Here is a 17,684-nt window from a genome sequence, read left to right as displayed (position 1 = left end):
AGTTGGTTGCACAGTCACTTAGATGTTTAGACCGGATTTGGCATTTTATACAACCAGCCAGTCCTTCCCAAATATCTGAGGTAGGCAAATATTGCTATTTAATAATATTAAAGATTTGGTTGCAGGATATAAGATGTAAACTATTCCAAATAAACTGTCTTGTACAAATAACTGATGCTGGTTCTCCAAATATTTTGGTATTGCACCCAGGGTGCCTATTACTCTTTGCTTTCTTCTGCACAATTGTTCTACTTCTATTTGCCAGTCTTTGGTTTTTATTATTTTCTCCAGTTCTTTCTACTGTCTAAAAGTACTGCAGCATCTGCCAAAATAGTGTTGCTACTTTGTCATGCCATTGTTTGTAGTTAATCTATGCAATCTTCTTGAACCCCCAAATAAATTATTCATTCAGTTCAGTGGCAGCATTAATTGCATTTGTTCTTAATTTTTTTGAGTTACTGTTTTTAAGCCAGATTTCATCTACCGTATTTTTCGCTCCATAAGACACAGTTTTTTTCCTCCCAAAGTAGGATGAAAAATCAGCCCCGTCTTATGGAGCGAAGATGCAGGCAGGGAGGGGGGGGGAGGCTGCGAACTCGGAAGCGCCATCCCGCCGGCTGGCTGGCTAGCTGCTGCCTGGCCCCCCCCTCCCTCCCGGAGGAGGGTCTCCCTCCGCACCACCAGCGGCGCTCCCCCCGCCAGCCAGCCAGCCAAGCCCCGCGCCCGCCGGAACCAGCTCCTCGCTCTCCCCCGCCGCCCGCTGCGTTTGCAGGAGGGGGGGGAGGGTCGGGCGGCCCGCCAAGGCCAGGAGGGACGCCGCTGCCCCCCCTTCCCTCTCTCCGCCCGCCGCTGCGCCTCCTTGACGCCGAGAGGAAATGCCGGCAAAGGCTTTTCTCAGCGGAGGCCGGCGAAGGCGATATTCAATGTCGGGGGCGCATGGGCGGTTGCGCGCGCTCCCTATCTCCCTGCTAGCCCACTCAGAATATTCAAAATAAGAAAAGCCTTTGCCGGTGAAGGTTTTTCTTATTTTGAATATTCCGAGTGGGCTAGCAGGGAGATAGGGAGCGCGTGCAACCGCCCGTGCGCCCCCGACATTGAATATCACCTTTGCCGCCGGCCCCGCCTCTCCTACAACCCCCTTGCTGAGAGCTCGGGACGAAAGTGCTCTCAGCAAAGGTGAGGCGGGCAGGGCGTGCGCGCGTCACCGCTGAGAAGAACGGAGAGAGAACGAGAGTGAGTGAGAGCAACAGACAGCAAGATAGTGAGAAAGAGAGAGTGAGAGAAAGGGGGGGGGGGAGAGAGAGAAAGAGAGAGGGGGAGAGAGAGAAAGAGAGGGAGAGGGAGAAAGACAGTGGGAGAGGGTGGAGAGAGAAAGAGAGGGAGAGAGAGAAAGAGAGGGAAAGGGGGGAGAGAAAGAGAGGGAGAGGGGGGAGAGATAGCAAGAGAGGGAGAGAGAGAAAGAGAGGGAAAGGGGGAGAGAGGGAGGAGAGAAAGAGAGAGGGAGGGAGAGAGAGGAGATAAAGGAAGAGGAGAGAGAGAAAGGAAGAGAAAGAAAGAAAGAGGGATAGAAAGAGAGAGTGAGAGATGCTCAGTGAGCCTTTCTTTGAAGTTGCCTTTCTTTCTTTTTCTCTCTTGCTCTTGCTCTTTCATTCTTTTTTCTTTCTCTTGCTTTCTTTCTTTCTCTTGCTTTCTCTCCTTCCTTCCCTCCTTCCATTTCTTTCATTCCCCCTCTCTATTTTTATTTCTTTCATTTTCTTTCTTTCTCTCTTTCTTGCTTTCTTTCTTGCTCTTTTTCTTTCTCTTTTACCTTCCCTTCCTCTATTTCTTCTTTTCTTTCTCCTTCCTACCTTCTTCCCTCCCTCCCTCCAGTCCTTCCTCTCTTACTCTCCCCTTTCATGTTTCCTTCCTTCCTTCCTCTGTTCCTGTTCCTTCCCCCTTTCTTTCTTTCTTTCTTTCTTTCTTTCTTTCTTTCCTTCCTTCCTTCCTTTCTTCCTTCCTTCCTTCCTTCCTTCCTCCCTCCATTTCTTGCTTTCCTTTTCCTTCCTCCCTTCTTTCCTCCCTCACTCCCTTCTTTCACTCCTTCCTCTCTTCCTCTCCCCTTTTTGGCTCAAAATATTTTTTTTCTATTTTCCTCCTCTAAAATCTAGGTGCATCTTATCAGCAGGTGCGTCTTATAGAGCGAAAAATACGGTAATCTGTATTTGTATCTTTAATTTTTTCTGCTTGGGTATAAAACTTTGCTTTTATCCACATTAAATTTCATGTTGTTGAATATGCCCATTATTCAATCCATTGTTTTTGGATTCTGAACTTATCCATGCGATGGTGAAGTAATTAACTTAATAGTACATGTTATTCTCTTTTGTCTCTCCATTAAGGAGCATGGCAAGAATTATTATTTCTATTTTTTAATTAAACCCCTCGTCATTCTAATATGTTTTATTTTAAAATGCTACTATCAGATCAGAGTCAGATCAGTTGCATCATACAAAAAAACCCCTCAAGACTGTAATTGCTGCCAATGGTGCTTCAACATTGATTGAGTTAAAGTTTTGAATAATTATGCCAATGTGTACATAAGGTTTTTTCATTTATAAACTTCTGTTTTCACTTTCATTATGGGATAGTAAATATAGATTAATGAGGAAAAATTTCAACAACTATAGAATCAGACTGCAGTATAACACAATTGGCAAAAGTAAAGTCAAGTCTGAATACTTTCTGAATAAAATACACAGAGAGAGAGAGTCACACACAAAGATTTCTTTCTTTGGTATTTCATTTTAATTAACTGTGATTTCTGTATTCTAATGCTGGTCTATAACTAATAAAGATTTGATTGATTGATTGATTGATTGATCAATTTTAAGTAGCAAGAATTAGCCCTTTGGTCTCTTTTTCCAATTTTCCTGCTCTTAACTATTGCTATTTTTTATGTATCAGGCATAGAATACTTTGTCTTCCAATGTCTCTTATTCTCTATTTGATCTTTCTTGTAGAGCAAGATCAATTTTGTCTAGCACAACTCAATACATCTGCTTTCTGTTGCTGTCTTTTAAATTCTGGTTTTGTTCTTAAGGCTTAGTCAAGTGAAGCCAGAATGAGTCCCTCTGTCTTTTTGTCAGTTGATTCTTTTTAATACTCCATCTTTCTATATCTCTTTACTATTTTCCATTTGGTTTTCTTGAACCCAACTCAATAAGCCTCACTAGAATAATAGCCTCAGTGCCTTTTTATTATCAGTCAAATGTTTAGAATAGGAAGTACAGTACTGTTAGGTAGCATCCCTAGTTAATCGAAACTAAAATTTAAAATTACTTCATTGTAAAAAATAAAGGGAAGTATATACTTTCAGAGATTAGAATCACTCTTTTGTCAAATCTGGATAGATTGTATTCATTAGGTTAACCACAGATACAGATACAGATTAACAGAGTTGGAAGGGACCTTGTAGGTCATCTAGTCCAGCCCAGCAGACCCTTCACCATTTTTTGATGGCAGTCTCTTCTTGAAAGCTTGCAGTGATGAAGCTCCCACAACTTCTGAAGGCAACTATTCCATTGGTTAATTGTTCTCACTGTCAGAAAAATTCCCATTATTTTTAGATTGAGTCTCTCCTTGTTTATATTAATTAATTAATTAATTAATTCATTCATTCATTCATTCATTCACATTTATAGGCCAGAGGACTCAGGGTGGTGTACAAGGTAAAACAATACAAAATTTTAAATTTAAAAATGTAAAACCCCCAAATGTGAAAAAAGAACTATTAAAACAATACAGATTTTTTAAAAAAAGACTATTCAACCAAAAGTCATACCACAAAAGTCATACTATCAGCCAGAGCAGAGTGTTCCTGCTCAACGGCTCCAGGCCTGCTGGCAAAGGTGTGTTTTTAGAGCCTCGAAGTGATTAAGACTTGAGTGACTGTTAGGAGAAACTCCCTGTCCAAATAGCGTACCAGGCGGACCTGTGCAAATGTCCCCCTTGCCACAGCTGAGAGATATTGTTCTAACATCAGCTGTGGGGCGAGGAGGATACCCAAGTTGCGAACCTTCCCTGAGGGGGTCCAAAGTCCCCCCTACTGAGTGATGGGAGGACAGATGGCATTGTCCTTGGGAGGCAAAACCCACAGCCACTCCGTCTTGTCGGGATTGAGCTTGAGCCTGTTGACACCCATTCAGACCCTCACAGCCTCCAGGCACTGTAACATCACTGCTTCACTGAACTGACACAGGATGGAGATATATAGCTAGGTGTCGTCGGCATACAGCTGGAAACTCACCTCATGTCGTCAAGCTCACCCAGCAGTTTCATGTAGATGCTAAACATTGGGGGGGGGGGACCAATCCCTGGGGCACCCACAAAGGAGGGGCCTAGGAGCTGATCTCTGACCCCCTGCCAACACAGACTGTGACTGACCAGAGAGTAGGAGAAGAATCACTGTAAAATGGTGCCTCCCACTTCCAACCCCTCCAGTTGGTGTAGAATGCCATGGTCAATGGCATCAAAAACCGCTGAGAGGTCAAGAAGCACCAGGATAGAGGAAAAACCGCTATCCTGGGCCCACCAGAGATCATCCATCAGCGCAAACAATCAATTTTGGTGCTGTAGCCTGAAACCAGAATGATGAGGGTTGAGAAAATCGGCTTCATCCAAGGACCATTGGAGTTGGAGCGCCACCACCTTCTTAACAAACTTCCCTAAAAAGGGAAGGTTGGGGACGATAGTTGTTGAGAATAGTCAGATTCAGGGAAGGCTTCTTGAGGAGGGGATGCACCACCGCCTCCTTTTACAGGGGTGGGAAGGACCCACACACACATCAATGAAATATTGACTTCCGTCTGGATCCAGCCTCTTGTCACCTCCTTGCTGGTTAAAACCAACCAGGAGGGACATGGTCCAAAAAATATGTGGAAAAGCTCACAGCTCCCATGGCCTTGTCCACTTCATCAGGTATCACCAGATCAAACTCATCCCATACAACTGGACTAAGACATGACCCTGTCTCCTCTGTCGATACTGCCCAGTCAGAGTCTAGGTCTGTCTGGATCTGAGCGAAACTTATTAAACTCCTCAGCCCTGCCCTACAAGGGTTCCTCCATTCTCCCTGTGTCAAGGAAAGAGCGAGTAACCCTAAAAAGGGCAGCTGGGTGAGATTCCGCAGATGCAATCAAGGTGGTAAGATGTCGCCTTGATCACTATTAAATAAGTCTTAATAAAAGATCTTAACAGTGTCCGGTCAGATCTAGATTTACTGGCCCTCCAACGCTGCTCCAGACTTCTCTTCTGCCTTTTTATCCCCCTGACCTCCTTGGAAATCCAAGAAGATCTCCTGAGTCTGCTGCCACAGAGAAGTCACAAAGGTGCAATCCGGTCCAGAGCCCGTGTTGCGGACATATTCCAGGCCATTATGAGAGACTTGAAGTCCTGTACCAACTCCGTGGTTTTGCTGAGTGACATTAAAGTCCCCCAAGACCATTAGTCTGCGGAACTCAACTGCCAACCCAGCTACCTCCTCAAATACCACAAACAGGGCTGTTCCCACATAGCTGGGAGGCAGATACGTAATCAACAAGCCCACCTAAACCCCTAGGTCCAACCTTACAAGGAGAGACTCACAGCCAACTATCTTCGGAGAGGGGCGGCATACAAATCTAATAAATTGAATTGAATTGAATCTCAGGTACAGGGAGCCTGCGTAGGCCGAAGCTCTTCCGGACTATGATTGCCACTTCCCAGGGGTCATGATGCCACATCTGAAACCCATCTGGGCACATCTCTGAAAGAGGAATACCTCCCTCAGGGCTCAGCATCCAGTTCCCAGTTTCCATCCATTATTCCTTGTTTGGCCTTCAGGTGCTTTGGAAAATAGCGTGACCCCCTCCGCTCTGTGGCAAACCCACAAATAATGGAACACTGCTATCATGTCTCCCCTGGTCCTTCACTTCACTAGACTAGCCTTGCCCACTTCCTGCAACTGTTCATTGTATGTTTTAGATTCCAGTCCCCTAATCATCTTGGTTGCTCTTCTCTGCACTCTTTCTAGAATCTCAATATCTTTTTATAGAGTGGTGACCACAGTATTGTAATCTCATAGGATATGGAAATTATGAATTAATAATTATGGAATTACTGATTCTTTTATTATTGATCACTTTTTCGCTAACCTTTTTTCTTATATTTTTTAGATTTTTAATGCAATACTGTTACAAGTAGAATAGAATTATGAAATGCCATCCCATTGCTTTATTTTGGGATGTGTAAAAATCTCCATTAGATTTCCCGGCATTCAGCTTTATTCTAAAGTCCTGAGTTCTAGTGTTATGCAAAAAACTTTTTATTTTTATTTCCATTGATTCTTATAATACACATTCCTATTCCATCTTATTGCTTTCTTTTTTAAATTGTAAAACTACCATTTTAGTAACGGATAATACTTCTATATCTTTTGATCTTTTTGTCATTAGACTTCAGATCAGATATCTGATTTCAATAAGGGTCATTCCATATCAAGTGGTCTGGGGCTCCCTGCTTGTCCATCATGGATTTCAATGAATTTTTGTATAAATATGTATACACATCCCCAATGAGCATTGGTAAAGTATTATGTAACATTTGGGATTTATATTCATTTGTGTTATCCCATACTGCAGCCTTCTACAGTATGACTTTGAGATTCCAGCAACTTTGAGGCAAAATATCTCTGGCAATATTTTTTTTTGAAAGATCCCAAGTGTGGTTTCTTCCTTGAGATTCCAAAGCCATGTGTGGGTATCAGTCCGATTCCCAAACTGACAATTGGGCAGCTTATCCTAAGTATCCAAGTGGATATCTTATATAGTTCCCAAGCCAAAATCTGACATTTGACATGGAGTGACCCAAAAGTGTGTTTCTTTGTATTAAATTGTGTCATATCTGGAGTCCTTGGTTCTTTCCAAGCATGGTTTTTTTCTTGCAGGCATTTCATTACCAAACTAAGTACCGGTAATATCAGTGTTAGAAAGGACTAATTGTTCTCAATTTATATATGTGGTTTGCCCTGTCAGTATTAATGGGAGTGGTTTGATAATTCTTTGATTCGGCTGTTGTGCCATATTTTCTCATTCCAGCTTTATTCATCCAAGAGTTGAATATATTAATTCTATGTCAAAAAAGTATCTGGCAGTGGATGAAGATGATGAAAAAATCTTAGCAAAAAGTGAATGGGATTTAAGAAAACATGCAAAAATATGTGTATCATCTAAAAAGGATCCCGAAGTAGAGCTTCATAGTTTTAAAAGTATGCAGTTTTTAAAATGAGATCTCTCTTTCATTATTTTCTGCAGTGAACCAGTTTATACTACATTGAATTACTGTAGAATTCCAATTCATTGAATATTTTTAAATACTGAACTATTGATGACATATCTTGAGAATTTATTAAGAACGAATAGAAAATTTAATACATTGTACACAGGCATAAAAATCCTTGATTCACTTAACTTATTGGATATCTTTACATTTTGCATACAATCAACACACATTTCAACTGTATTTTTCTTATATTTTGTGAGAACAACCTATCTCTTTAGTAAGAGTCACTTAGTACTGTACTTTAGTTGAGCCACTCTGAGTACAGTAATACCTCATGATACGAACTTAATTGGTGCAAGGAGGAGGTTCGTAAGACGAAAGGTTCGTAAGACGAAACATTGTTTCCCATAGGAAACAATGTAAAGTCTATTAATCCGTGCAACAACAAAAAAAAAACCGCAAAAAAACGCTGCCGCCCGGCTGTCACCTTTTAAAACAGCCGGGGGGGGGGGGGCAGCAGCTGCCACAGCCGCCGGCTTCCCCGCCGCTCGCCCACCCAGGATGCTGACCTGCTGCCTCGCGGGGAAGCCGGGCAAGAGCGATCTTCTGCCGGCCATGGGCGAGCGGCGGGGAGTCGCCCATGGCCGGCAGAAGATCGCTCTTGCCCAGCTTCCCCGCAAGGCTTCCCCCCTCCTCGCCCGCCGCCTGCCCGTCCAGAATGCTGACCTGATGCCTCGCGGGGAAGCCGGGCAAGAGCAATCTTCTGCCAGCCATGGGCGAGCGGCGGGGAGTCGCCCATGGCCGGCAGAAGATCGCTCTTGCCCGGCTTCCCCGCGAGGCTTCCCCCCTCCTCGCCCACCGCCTGCCCGTCCAGAATGCTGACCTGATGCCTCGCGGGGAAGCCGGGCAAGAGCGATCTTCTGCCAGCCATGGGCGAGCGGCGGGGAGTCGCCCATGGCCGGCAGAAGATCGCTCTTGCCCGGCTTCCCCGCGAGGCTTCCCCCCTCCTCGCCCACCGCCTGCCCGTCCAGAATGCTGACCTGATGCCTCGCGGGGAAGCCGGGCAAGAGCGATCTTCTGCCGGCCATGGGCGAGCGGCGGGGAATCGCCCATGGCCGGCAGAAGATCGCTCTTGCCCGACTTCACCACGAGGCATCAGGTCAGCAAGAGCGATCTTCTGCAGGCCATTGGCGACACCCCGCCGCTCGCCCATGGCCGGCAGAAGATCGCTCTTGCCCGGCTTCCCCGCGAGGTGGCCAAGAAGCATTCAGGGCGAAGTGACATGGAGGAATGGGGAGCTGAAACCGGGCGGTTTCAGCTTTCCATCCCTTCACGTCACTTCGCCGCTAAATCGTGTGGCAGCAAACATGTTTGGGGTTTTGGCTGGGGTAGAGAAGTAGGACCTTCCTAACTCCCTCCCCCCCAGCCAAAACCGCAAAGCCTGCTTGCTGCCACACGATTTAGCCAGGACAGGAGCGAAGTGACGTGGAGGAATGGGGAGCTGAAACCGGGCGGCTTCAACTTTCCATCCCTTCACGTCACTTCGCCGCTAAATCGTGTGGCAGCAAACATGCTTTGGGGTTTTGGCTGGGGGGGAGGGAGTTAGGAAGGTCCTACTTCTCCCCCCAGCCAAAACCCCAAAGCCTGTTTACTGTCACACGATTTAGCCAGGACAGGAGCGAAGTTTGGGTTTGGCGTTTGGCTTCGGGAGATGGCTGGGAAGACACGCGGCTCTTTTAAAAGGTCACAGCCGGGCTGGGGGGCTTCCCAGCAACCCCCCCAGCCTGGCTGTGACCTTTTAAAATGGCCGCGCGGCTTCCCAGCCATCTCCCGAAGCCAAACGCCAAACCCAAACTTCCGCGTTTGGCATTTGGAGGCTGCTGGAAAGCCCCCTAGCCCGGCTGTCACATTTTAAAACAGCTGCGCGGCTTTCCAGCAGCCTTCAAACGCATTGTTCTCCGGACCCCGCCCGCTCAGCCTGGCTGCTGGATTCAAAGTGCTGGGGTGGGGGGGCTGTCGGGACAAGGAGCGAGGGGGCTGCGAAGGGGCGCGCGCGGCAGAGCTCCGGCGGAGGAGCCGCGCACAAAGGCCGAGGCGAGGCTGAGCAGGAGGTGAAGCCAACCAGCGAGGCGGTGGGCTGGGAGCCGCAGGCGAAAGGAGCTCAGGCATTGTTCTACAGACCCCGCCCGCAGCCTGGAGAGGGAAAGGGCCGCCACGGGGCTGAGCGGGCGGGGTCCGGAGAACAATGCCTGGCGCCGCACTCCGATGCCCGAGCTCCTTTCGCCTGCGGCTCCCAGCCCACCGCCTCGCTGGTTGGCTTCTCCTGCTCAGCCTCGCCTCGGCCTTTATGCGCGGCTTGTCCCGACAGCCCCCCCACCCCAGCACTTTGAATCCAGCAGCTTCTGCTGGATACGGGCGGTGGGTGGGACGAGCGGCGCGTATCCAGCAGAAGCGGTGGGATTCAAAGTGCTGGGGTGGGGGGTGTCCCGACAGCCCCCCCACCCCAGCACTTTGAATCCAGCAGCTTCTGCTGGATACGGGCGGTGGGTGGGACGAGCGGCGCGTATCCAGCAGAAGCGGCGGGATTCAAAGTGCTGGGGTGGGGGGTGTCCCGATAGCCCCCCCACCCCAGCACTTTGAATCCAGCAGCTTCTGCTGGATACGGGCGGTGGGTGGGACGAGCGGCGCCTATCCAGCAAAAGCGGCGGGATTCAAAGTGCTGGGGTGGGGGGGTGTCCCGACAGCCCCCCCCACCCCAGCACTTTGAATCCAGCAGCTTCTGCTGGATACGGGCGGTGGGTGGGACGAGCGGCGCGTATCCAGCAGAAGCGGTGGGATTCAAAGTGCTGGGGTGGGGGGTGTCCCGACAGCCCCCCACCCCAGCACTTTGAATCCAGCAGCTTCTGCTGGATACGGGCGGTGGGTGGGACGAGCGGCGCGTATCCAGCAGAAGCGGCGGGATTCAAAGTGCTGGGGTGGGGGGTGTCCCGACAGCCCCCCCACCCCAGCACTTTGAATCCAGCAGCTTCTGCTGGACACGGGCGGTGGGTGGGACGAGCGGCACGGAAGCCAGGGGCTGTGACAGCTCGCCCCGCCCATCGCCCGTATCCAGCAGAAGCGGCGGGATTCAAAGTGCTGGGGTGGGGGGTGTCCCAGACCTGCTGCCTTTTCCCGCGCCGCCGCCGGCCCGATCCTGCGCCTCCTGCTTCCCCCCCCCAGCCAAAAATACAAAGGGGTCTCCGGTGGCAGACCATCTTTGTGTTTTTCACTGGGAGGGGGGAGCAGGAGGACCTTCCTGACTCCCTCCCCCAGCGCCGGACCTCCTGCCCTCCCTCCCAGCCAAAAACCCAAAGCGGCCTCCCGAACGTTTTCCATCTTACGAACCTGCCGCCGCCGCCGAGAAGCCCCGCCGCCCGGCTGTCACCTTTAAAACAGCCGGGGGGCTTCCCAGCAGCTTCCCGAAGCCGAACGCCAAACCCGAACTTCCAGCTTCGGCTTCCGGGAGGCTGCTGGGAAGCCCCCCGGCTGTTTTAAAAGGTGACAGCTGGGCTGCGGGGCTTCCCATCAGCCTCCCGAACGCCGAACCCGGAAGTTCGGGTTTGGCGTTCGTAAGACGAAAAAAGTTCGTAAGAAGAGGCAAAAATTTTCTGAACCCCGGGTTCGTATCTCGGGTTGTTCGTAAGACGAGGGGTTCGTATCTTGAGGTACCACTGTACTTTAGTTGAGTTCTTTAAATGTTGTGCCTTTTGAATTGGAAAGTTTTTGCTTTAGAGGAATACCTATTCACTTTTTTTCCTGCTTTTGATTTTGAAGTACAAGTGAATATAAGCAATGTTTTTGTAGCTAAAATCAGTGAGTTGGGAGTATTCCTTTGAGATACAAAAAGTTTAACCTTTCTGCCAGAAAAACATTGACTTAATTCTTGTTGGGTGCATTGTTACTCCTCCCTAGTTTCATTGCTTTTATTCTGAAAATAGAATCAACATATCTGAGATGAAAAATCTCAGACTGTCAAGTGTTGAATATAGTATTATTACTATCTTCCATAATGTTGTAACTTATGTGTTTTTGTAGATCAATTTAATATTTTAATCTATTACTTCCTAAGGTGTTTATGAAATGAAAGAGAATTCTGAGAAGTGGAAATCAGAATTCTCCCTTCCCCAGTTTTTCCTATTACAAAAGAAATGTTCATTTCAGGTATGGAAAATAAATAAAAATCTGTATTGTGCTTGCTTTCTATATGAAATATTTTAAACTATTATGCAATTTATGCAGAAATATGTTTTATTTAATGATATTGAAAACAGTTGGTGTTGCTGCAAAATATTCATAATTTTAAAGCATTTCCATGATTTTGTACTCCTAAGGCAACAAAAAGCTGCTGTCTGCTAGTTTTAGAATAACATATATTGTGGGAATCAAGCTTGGTTTCTCATTTAGCTAAAATGTTTGTGGAATTATGCAAACTCCATAGACAAGGAGAATATAATTTAAAGATACAAACCAGTGAGGGTTCAATGATATAGGAAAGAAAATAAGAGAGCCTATTATTCTTAGCATGGCTCTGTCTTACAAATACAGTGGTACCTCATGATACGAACCCCTCGTGATACGAATACTTCGAGATACGAACCCGGGGTTCAGAAAATTTTTGCCTCTTCTTACGAACTTTTTTCACCTTATGAACCCACCACAGTTCGCAAAATAGCGCTCCGCTGGGCGCCGCAACCCAGCTGTCACCTTTTAAAACAGCTGGGGGGCTTCTCGGTGTTCACCCGAACCCAAACCCGAACTTTTCGGGTTCGGGAGGCCGCCGAGAAGTGCTGTCACCCGCTTGTCACCTTAAACAGCAGGGGGGTTTCTCGGCGTTCTCCCGAACCCGGAGGTTCAGGTTAGGGTTCTGGAGTCCACTGAGAAGCGCCCGGCTGTTTCAGAAGGTTACAGCTGGGCGGCGGCGCTCAGCAGAGCACCGTTTTTGCGATCGGCAGTGGCGTTTTCGGCCGATCTGGAGGCTGGAAAGGAGGTGGGGAATCCCAATAGGGAATTCCATGGGCGGAGCTTTGACGTCACGAAGACATCCTTCCTGGAGGCCACGTTTCGGCCTCCAGGAAGTCCTTAGTAATTCTAATTCATTAATTACATAGTCATTTTCTTTTATAATTTATAACTTTGTGGGAAAAACTCAGTCCTCTTTCTCTTCTTTGTAGTGCTGTTGTCTTCTACTATCTTCTGATTTTTCTTAAAATGTATCAAGCCTCTTTTTAAATTGTATTATCCAATATGTTTTCAGTCAGTTCAGTCAGTTCATCTTGAATAGTTTCTTCCTTCCACACCATAGCTGATATCTTTCTCATAGAAAACCAATATGAAGGCCAAACAGATAAGATATGCTTACAACAATGCCAAAATCTTTGCACAAACAGGCTGTTATATTTCCTCTGACCACACGATGGAGCTAGATAATAAAATTTCCAGATCTTCTGGTATTTAGTATTCCTCTTCATTTAATACCTATAAATGGAAAGAAAATATAGCCTCCACGGCAAGAATTTAAGGTTCCCGATATAAAAGGACAAATTAAAAAAATCAATTAGGTATCTTAAGAATCCAATCTTGGGCAGTTTGCTACTTTCTGAAGCTTTCGCCATACGCCACATCGCAAAATAGCTGCTTCCGGTTTCTATTTCCAGCTGTTTTAGCTCCATTAAAGATCAAATCGAAAAACAAAAATCTAAAATCCCTTTCGGTCACCCTCACTAACCAGCACCAGCTTCAAATCCTTTCCTCTCTCCGTAAGTACTCCTCCAGCTCTTTCCAGATGTTACCGCTCAGCTTTCCATCCCGGCGTTGCATTGTCTCCGTGGCTGTGTCGGCTCAGGCATGGCTGCCTGGCTGGCTTCACACCACAACCGGTGTGAGACTGGGCTGGTTCGTGTGGTGGGGCATGCGGTCCCTACCAGGCCCCCGGTAGCGTCCCATGCATCATCTTCCCTTCAGGAAGGATCCGGTCTGGTTCAAAAGGACCAGAACACCTAGACAGTGAGTATTCGGAGCCTTTCCAAGAGAGAGGAAAAGCTCCTTGTTGCTGCGGCCATCAGACCCCGCCCCTCATCCCATTTGTTGTTGTTGTTATTATTTTTATTATTATTTATTAAATTTGTATGCCGTCCCTCTCCAAGGACTCGGAACAGAGAGGTTACTAATAATTAAGTGTTTCTTACTAATACAACTTATTATTATTATAAGAAATAGAGTTAAATTGAAAAAGTATATATGTTATCGATATGAAAATCTGGAAACAATTTAGAAATGCATACGTTAAAACACCTAAGTAAAAAGAAAGCAAGGTCATCTTGTTTTTAAAGTTGTGTGTTCATTCTTGTATGTAACTTATACTTGTACATCAAATTTTTCTTTTCCTAATAAAAAATTTAAATTTAAAAATAAAATAAAATAAAACCTATCGCCCTATGGGCATTTAAGTGGAGTGGGTGGGGTGAAGTGGGGGATGATTTTCATAGGGGTAGAAGAGAGACTTGGCACCGAAGACTTCACTCCCAAGAAAACACACACACACAAACACAGAGTGTCTCTCTCCCTCTGTATCACTCCCCATTTCCTCTTCTCTCAGTGTATCACTGTGTGTCTCTCTCACCCCCTCTGTGTATCATTCTGTATGCATTTCTCTCTCTCCCCTGCCATGACTGGGCAAAGCCAGCAAGCTCTTTTTGGGATGCTTTGCTATGTCTTTTATTTCTTTTTTGAAATCCCGACTGGCAGAAGAATGATCACTTCACACACAGTGCCCCCTTTGCCAAATGAGTCCTGGCCACCCACTTCAAGAATCAAGCTCCGACCAAAGGTGCAGGGCCTTGCTGGGAAGCCCAGCAATGTGTTTATGAGGTGGCAGCATCTAGGACAGTGATAGTGAACCTTTTTTTCCTCAAGTGCCGAAAGAGCATGGGTGCATGCTATCACGCATGCGTAAGTGCCCATACCCATAATTCAATGCCTGGGGAGGGAGAAAACAGCTTCTCCTGCTTCTCAGAGGCCCTCTGGAGGCCGGAAACAGCATGTTTCCCAACTTCTGGTGGGCCCAGTAGCCTCATGTTTCACCCTTCCCAGCCTCCAAAGGCTTCCCTGGAGCCAAGGGAGAGTAAAAACGCCCTTCCTCATCCCCCCAGAGACTCTGGAAGCCAAAAAACACACTGCCAGAGCCTCTGTGTTGTGATTCAGCCTGCGGCTCCTCAGGGACCGGCTGCGTCTCTGCTGGATCCATGCCCAGAGGAGGAGGACAGTGAACAGGAGGGGGAGGACCAGGCAGACGGGGGAGAGGAAAGTCAGGAAGAGGAGGAGGTAGAGCAGCCTGAGAGCCCCGGGGGGGGGGGGCTCTCCCCAGCTAGTAGCCTGGACTCATTGGATGAAGACGCACAGGCTATAATTGACATGATACAGCGACGTGCAGCTCAGAGACGGGACCAATTAGAAAGGTATTTGCATCACTGAATTGGCCACAGCTGGGTTTGGGTGTGGTTCTCCTCAGCAGGGTTTAAAAGTCAGGCCTGCCCTTGCAGCCTTGTGGAGCGTTATCAACTGGAAGTTCTGTGACCCTGCTTCGCTTCTCGGCATCTCTGATCTTGGCTTGTGGCCTAGAAGTCTGGAAGACTTGGGGGAGGCGTGGGTTTTGTTATCTCCAGCGTTGTTTTTGACAGCAAGAATCCTGTTTTCTTTCATGGCCTTCGTGAAACCTCTGTGAAGTTCCAGCGTGTTCCTGTCTGTAAGAACAGTTTCTGTTACCTGTGTTTGCTTTGAATTATACAAACTGCCTTTGCTTTTTACCAGTGTGTCTGGCTTCTCTTTTTGGTTGGTGTTGACTTCTGGAGGGACCCAGACAGAACACTCTGTATGAGCCAAAAATCAGCTGGCCAGCCGACACATGCACCTTGGAGCTGAGGTAGGACAACAGCTCATGTGCCAGCAGATAGGCTCCGCGTGCCACCTGTGGCACCCGTGCCATAGGTTCGCCATCACTGATCTAGGAGGACTGAAGTGCTTCATCTCTATCAGACCTTGCTGCAGGAAAGCCAGGCTTTCAATGCCTGCAGCTATAGATAAGAACACAGCGGCATCTCAGAAACGGACATGCCATGTCTCTCTTCTTCCCCCATGAAAATCATCCCCCACCCCATCCATTCCAGTTAAATGCCCCTTAGGGTAATAGGATTTGTTTTAAATCTCCGAGTGAAAGTGAGAATTCCTGCTGCCTGAAACCACCTGAAAATGCAACATGCAGAGGATGAAAACCTCCCAATGTTATACTCAAAAAATTATGGTATATAGATCCATTTTCTCTTTGTCTCATAAATGCATTTTCTAAGACAAACACCACTGTTATTTAACTGTTAATGTAATATACATGTGTTTCACTAACACCATAAATAATAGAAATATAACATATAGAAATCTTATCTATATGTAGCATACATATTAGAGGTTAAAAATTCCTAAAATTGACGTGTTCTTCAGATGTAGCTGAATTAGAATTTTGAACAGCTCCAGTTCAGTGTGACTAATAGTGAGTTTCTTGGGATTGTAGTTCAGGCTCCAGCAAACCACATACTTTTCTTCCAATTTAAAGCATTATGTTTATATCATTTTCCCCCTTAGAACACCTTGTCAGAAGACAGAAATACGCTGAAAGAAAAAACAACCAATAAAGGTAAATTATCCAAGTGTTCTTGGTGTAGTTCATTGCGCACAAAATTCAAATTGACAACAGATGTTATTTTAATTCATTATTTGAATTTTGATCTTTAATATAAAAATGGCATGCATAAGGCTACATTGATTTTACTATATGTGAATCTAGATTAGTTTACAATTTTGGTTGAGTAAAAGTATTAATAAACATCACTGATTTAAGTTCCAGTAGCATCTCCTTTCTGTGTAGTGCCTCCTGTGGTAATAACTTATGTAGTGCGTCCTGTGGCACCTTAACAACCAATCTTCTTTTGTACTTCAACCAATTGATTGCCTAATAGAATGAATTTTAAAATCAGGCTTAAACTTTACCTTATCATACCATGAGTAAGTATATCACCCAAATCTCAAATCAAGATCTAATAATTTTGGGTTTTTCAAAGTTATCCAATATTTTAAGCATCTCAAACAATAGACTTTATAATACAATTTGAGATTTGGCAAGCCACCACTTTCTTTGGCATCTTGTAGGAGCCTATATTTAATTCTTAGAGATTTTTTTTAAAAAAAATTAATTTGGTTTTTTGAGAACAAAAAATAAAATAACAAAAAGAGAAGCAATGTGCAGCAAAAACATTAAACATAAAAACATATTTACAGTTACATTTCTGTTTCTTCGGTTTCTCCTCTTTTTTTGGTTGAATTTACATTTATTTTATTTTTTTCTTTCCATCAATCCAATTATAAAATTTATCCCACACAGTATAATATTCTTCCTGTTTATTCTGTTTATTCTCTACTATAAGTTTACTCCACTTTGCTCATTCTAGTATTGGTATGTTTTCTTTTTTCCAATTTTGTGCGAAAACCAGTCAAGCCACAGTTAATACATGTATTATCAGATAATAATTAGCCTTTTTGTGTTGTCCTCTGATTATTCCTAATAAGAATGTCTCAGATTTTAATTCTAATTCATACTTTAATGTCTCTTTTAACAAATTTTGAATCATGATCCAGAATTTCCTTGTTTCTGGGCATAACCACCACGTGTGATAATAAGTACCATGCATTGACTTACATTTCCAACAGTCACTTTTCAAGTTTGGGCACTAGCCTTGCCGGGGCATAGTGCATCTTATATTCATTCTCTCTGTATAGTACCAATATTGTCAATTTGCAATTGTCTTTCCAAATCTTTTCCCATTCCTCTAGCTCAGCGGTCCCCAAACTATGGCCCATGGGCTGCATAGGGCCCTTTGAGGCCATTTATCCGACCCGCAGGTGGGTGACAGGAGCACAGGATGCGTCCGCATCCTGTGCTACTGGCCACTGTTCCCTCTAGCAGGTAGGGGAGATGGGCATCGGAGTTGGGTGGGGAGCAGCAAGGAAATTGCGGGGAAGTCTTGCACCAGTGAAGGTTCGCGCCGCCTGCTCCCCGTTCCACTGCCAGCCCGCCATGCGCCTGGGGGGTGGGGAGGCTGAGCACTCCGCCGCGAACTTCAAATAGGCTCGGCATTGGCCCATCCGTAGTGGGCAGTGCCGAGGGCAGCAGCAGCTCTCTCTCCTTCCCCACTGCCTGTGTCTATCGCTAGCGCCCCCCGCCAAGGCGGGGATTGCGCCCAGAGTAGGCGGTGAGGGAACAAGGAAGGAAGGAAGGAAGAATGAAATGAATGGAGGGACAGAGG

At 46.1% G+C, this 17,684-nt stretch overlaps 1 protein-coding gene across 3 annotated transcripts in view; it reads left to right on the top strand.

Moving 5' to 3' along the window:
- The window catches only part of CEP72 (centrosomal protein 72), a 95,393-nt gene that overhangs the window by 22,491 nt on the left and 55,218 nt on the right, over positions 1-17,684 (top strand). For all 3 annotated transcript variants that reach the window (XM_070730071.1, XM_070730072.1, XM_070730069.1), the window contains exons 5-7: positions 7,113-7,282; positions 11,405-11,496; positions 15,967-16,018. In XM_070730071.1, coding sequence (XP_070586172.1) covers positions 7,113-7,282; positions 11,405-11,496; positions 15,967-16,018 — 314 coding nt within the window. The remainder of the gene's footprint in view (positions 1-7,112; positions 7,283-11,404; positions 11,497-15,966; positions 16,019-17,684) is intronic.

Source organism: Erythrolamprus reginae, chromosome Z (assembly GCF_031021105.1).
Source record: "Erythrolamprus reginae isolate rEryReg1 chromosome Z, rEryReg1.hap1, whole genome shotgun sequence".
Lineage (NCBI taxonomy): Eukaryota > Metazoa > Chordata > Lepidosauria > Squamata > Dipsadidae > Erythrolamprus > Erythrolamprus reginae.
Note: the sequence above shows the minus strand (reverse complement) of the source record. Positions and strands in the feature narration are given on the sequence as shown.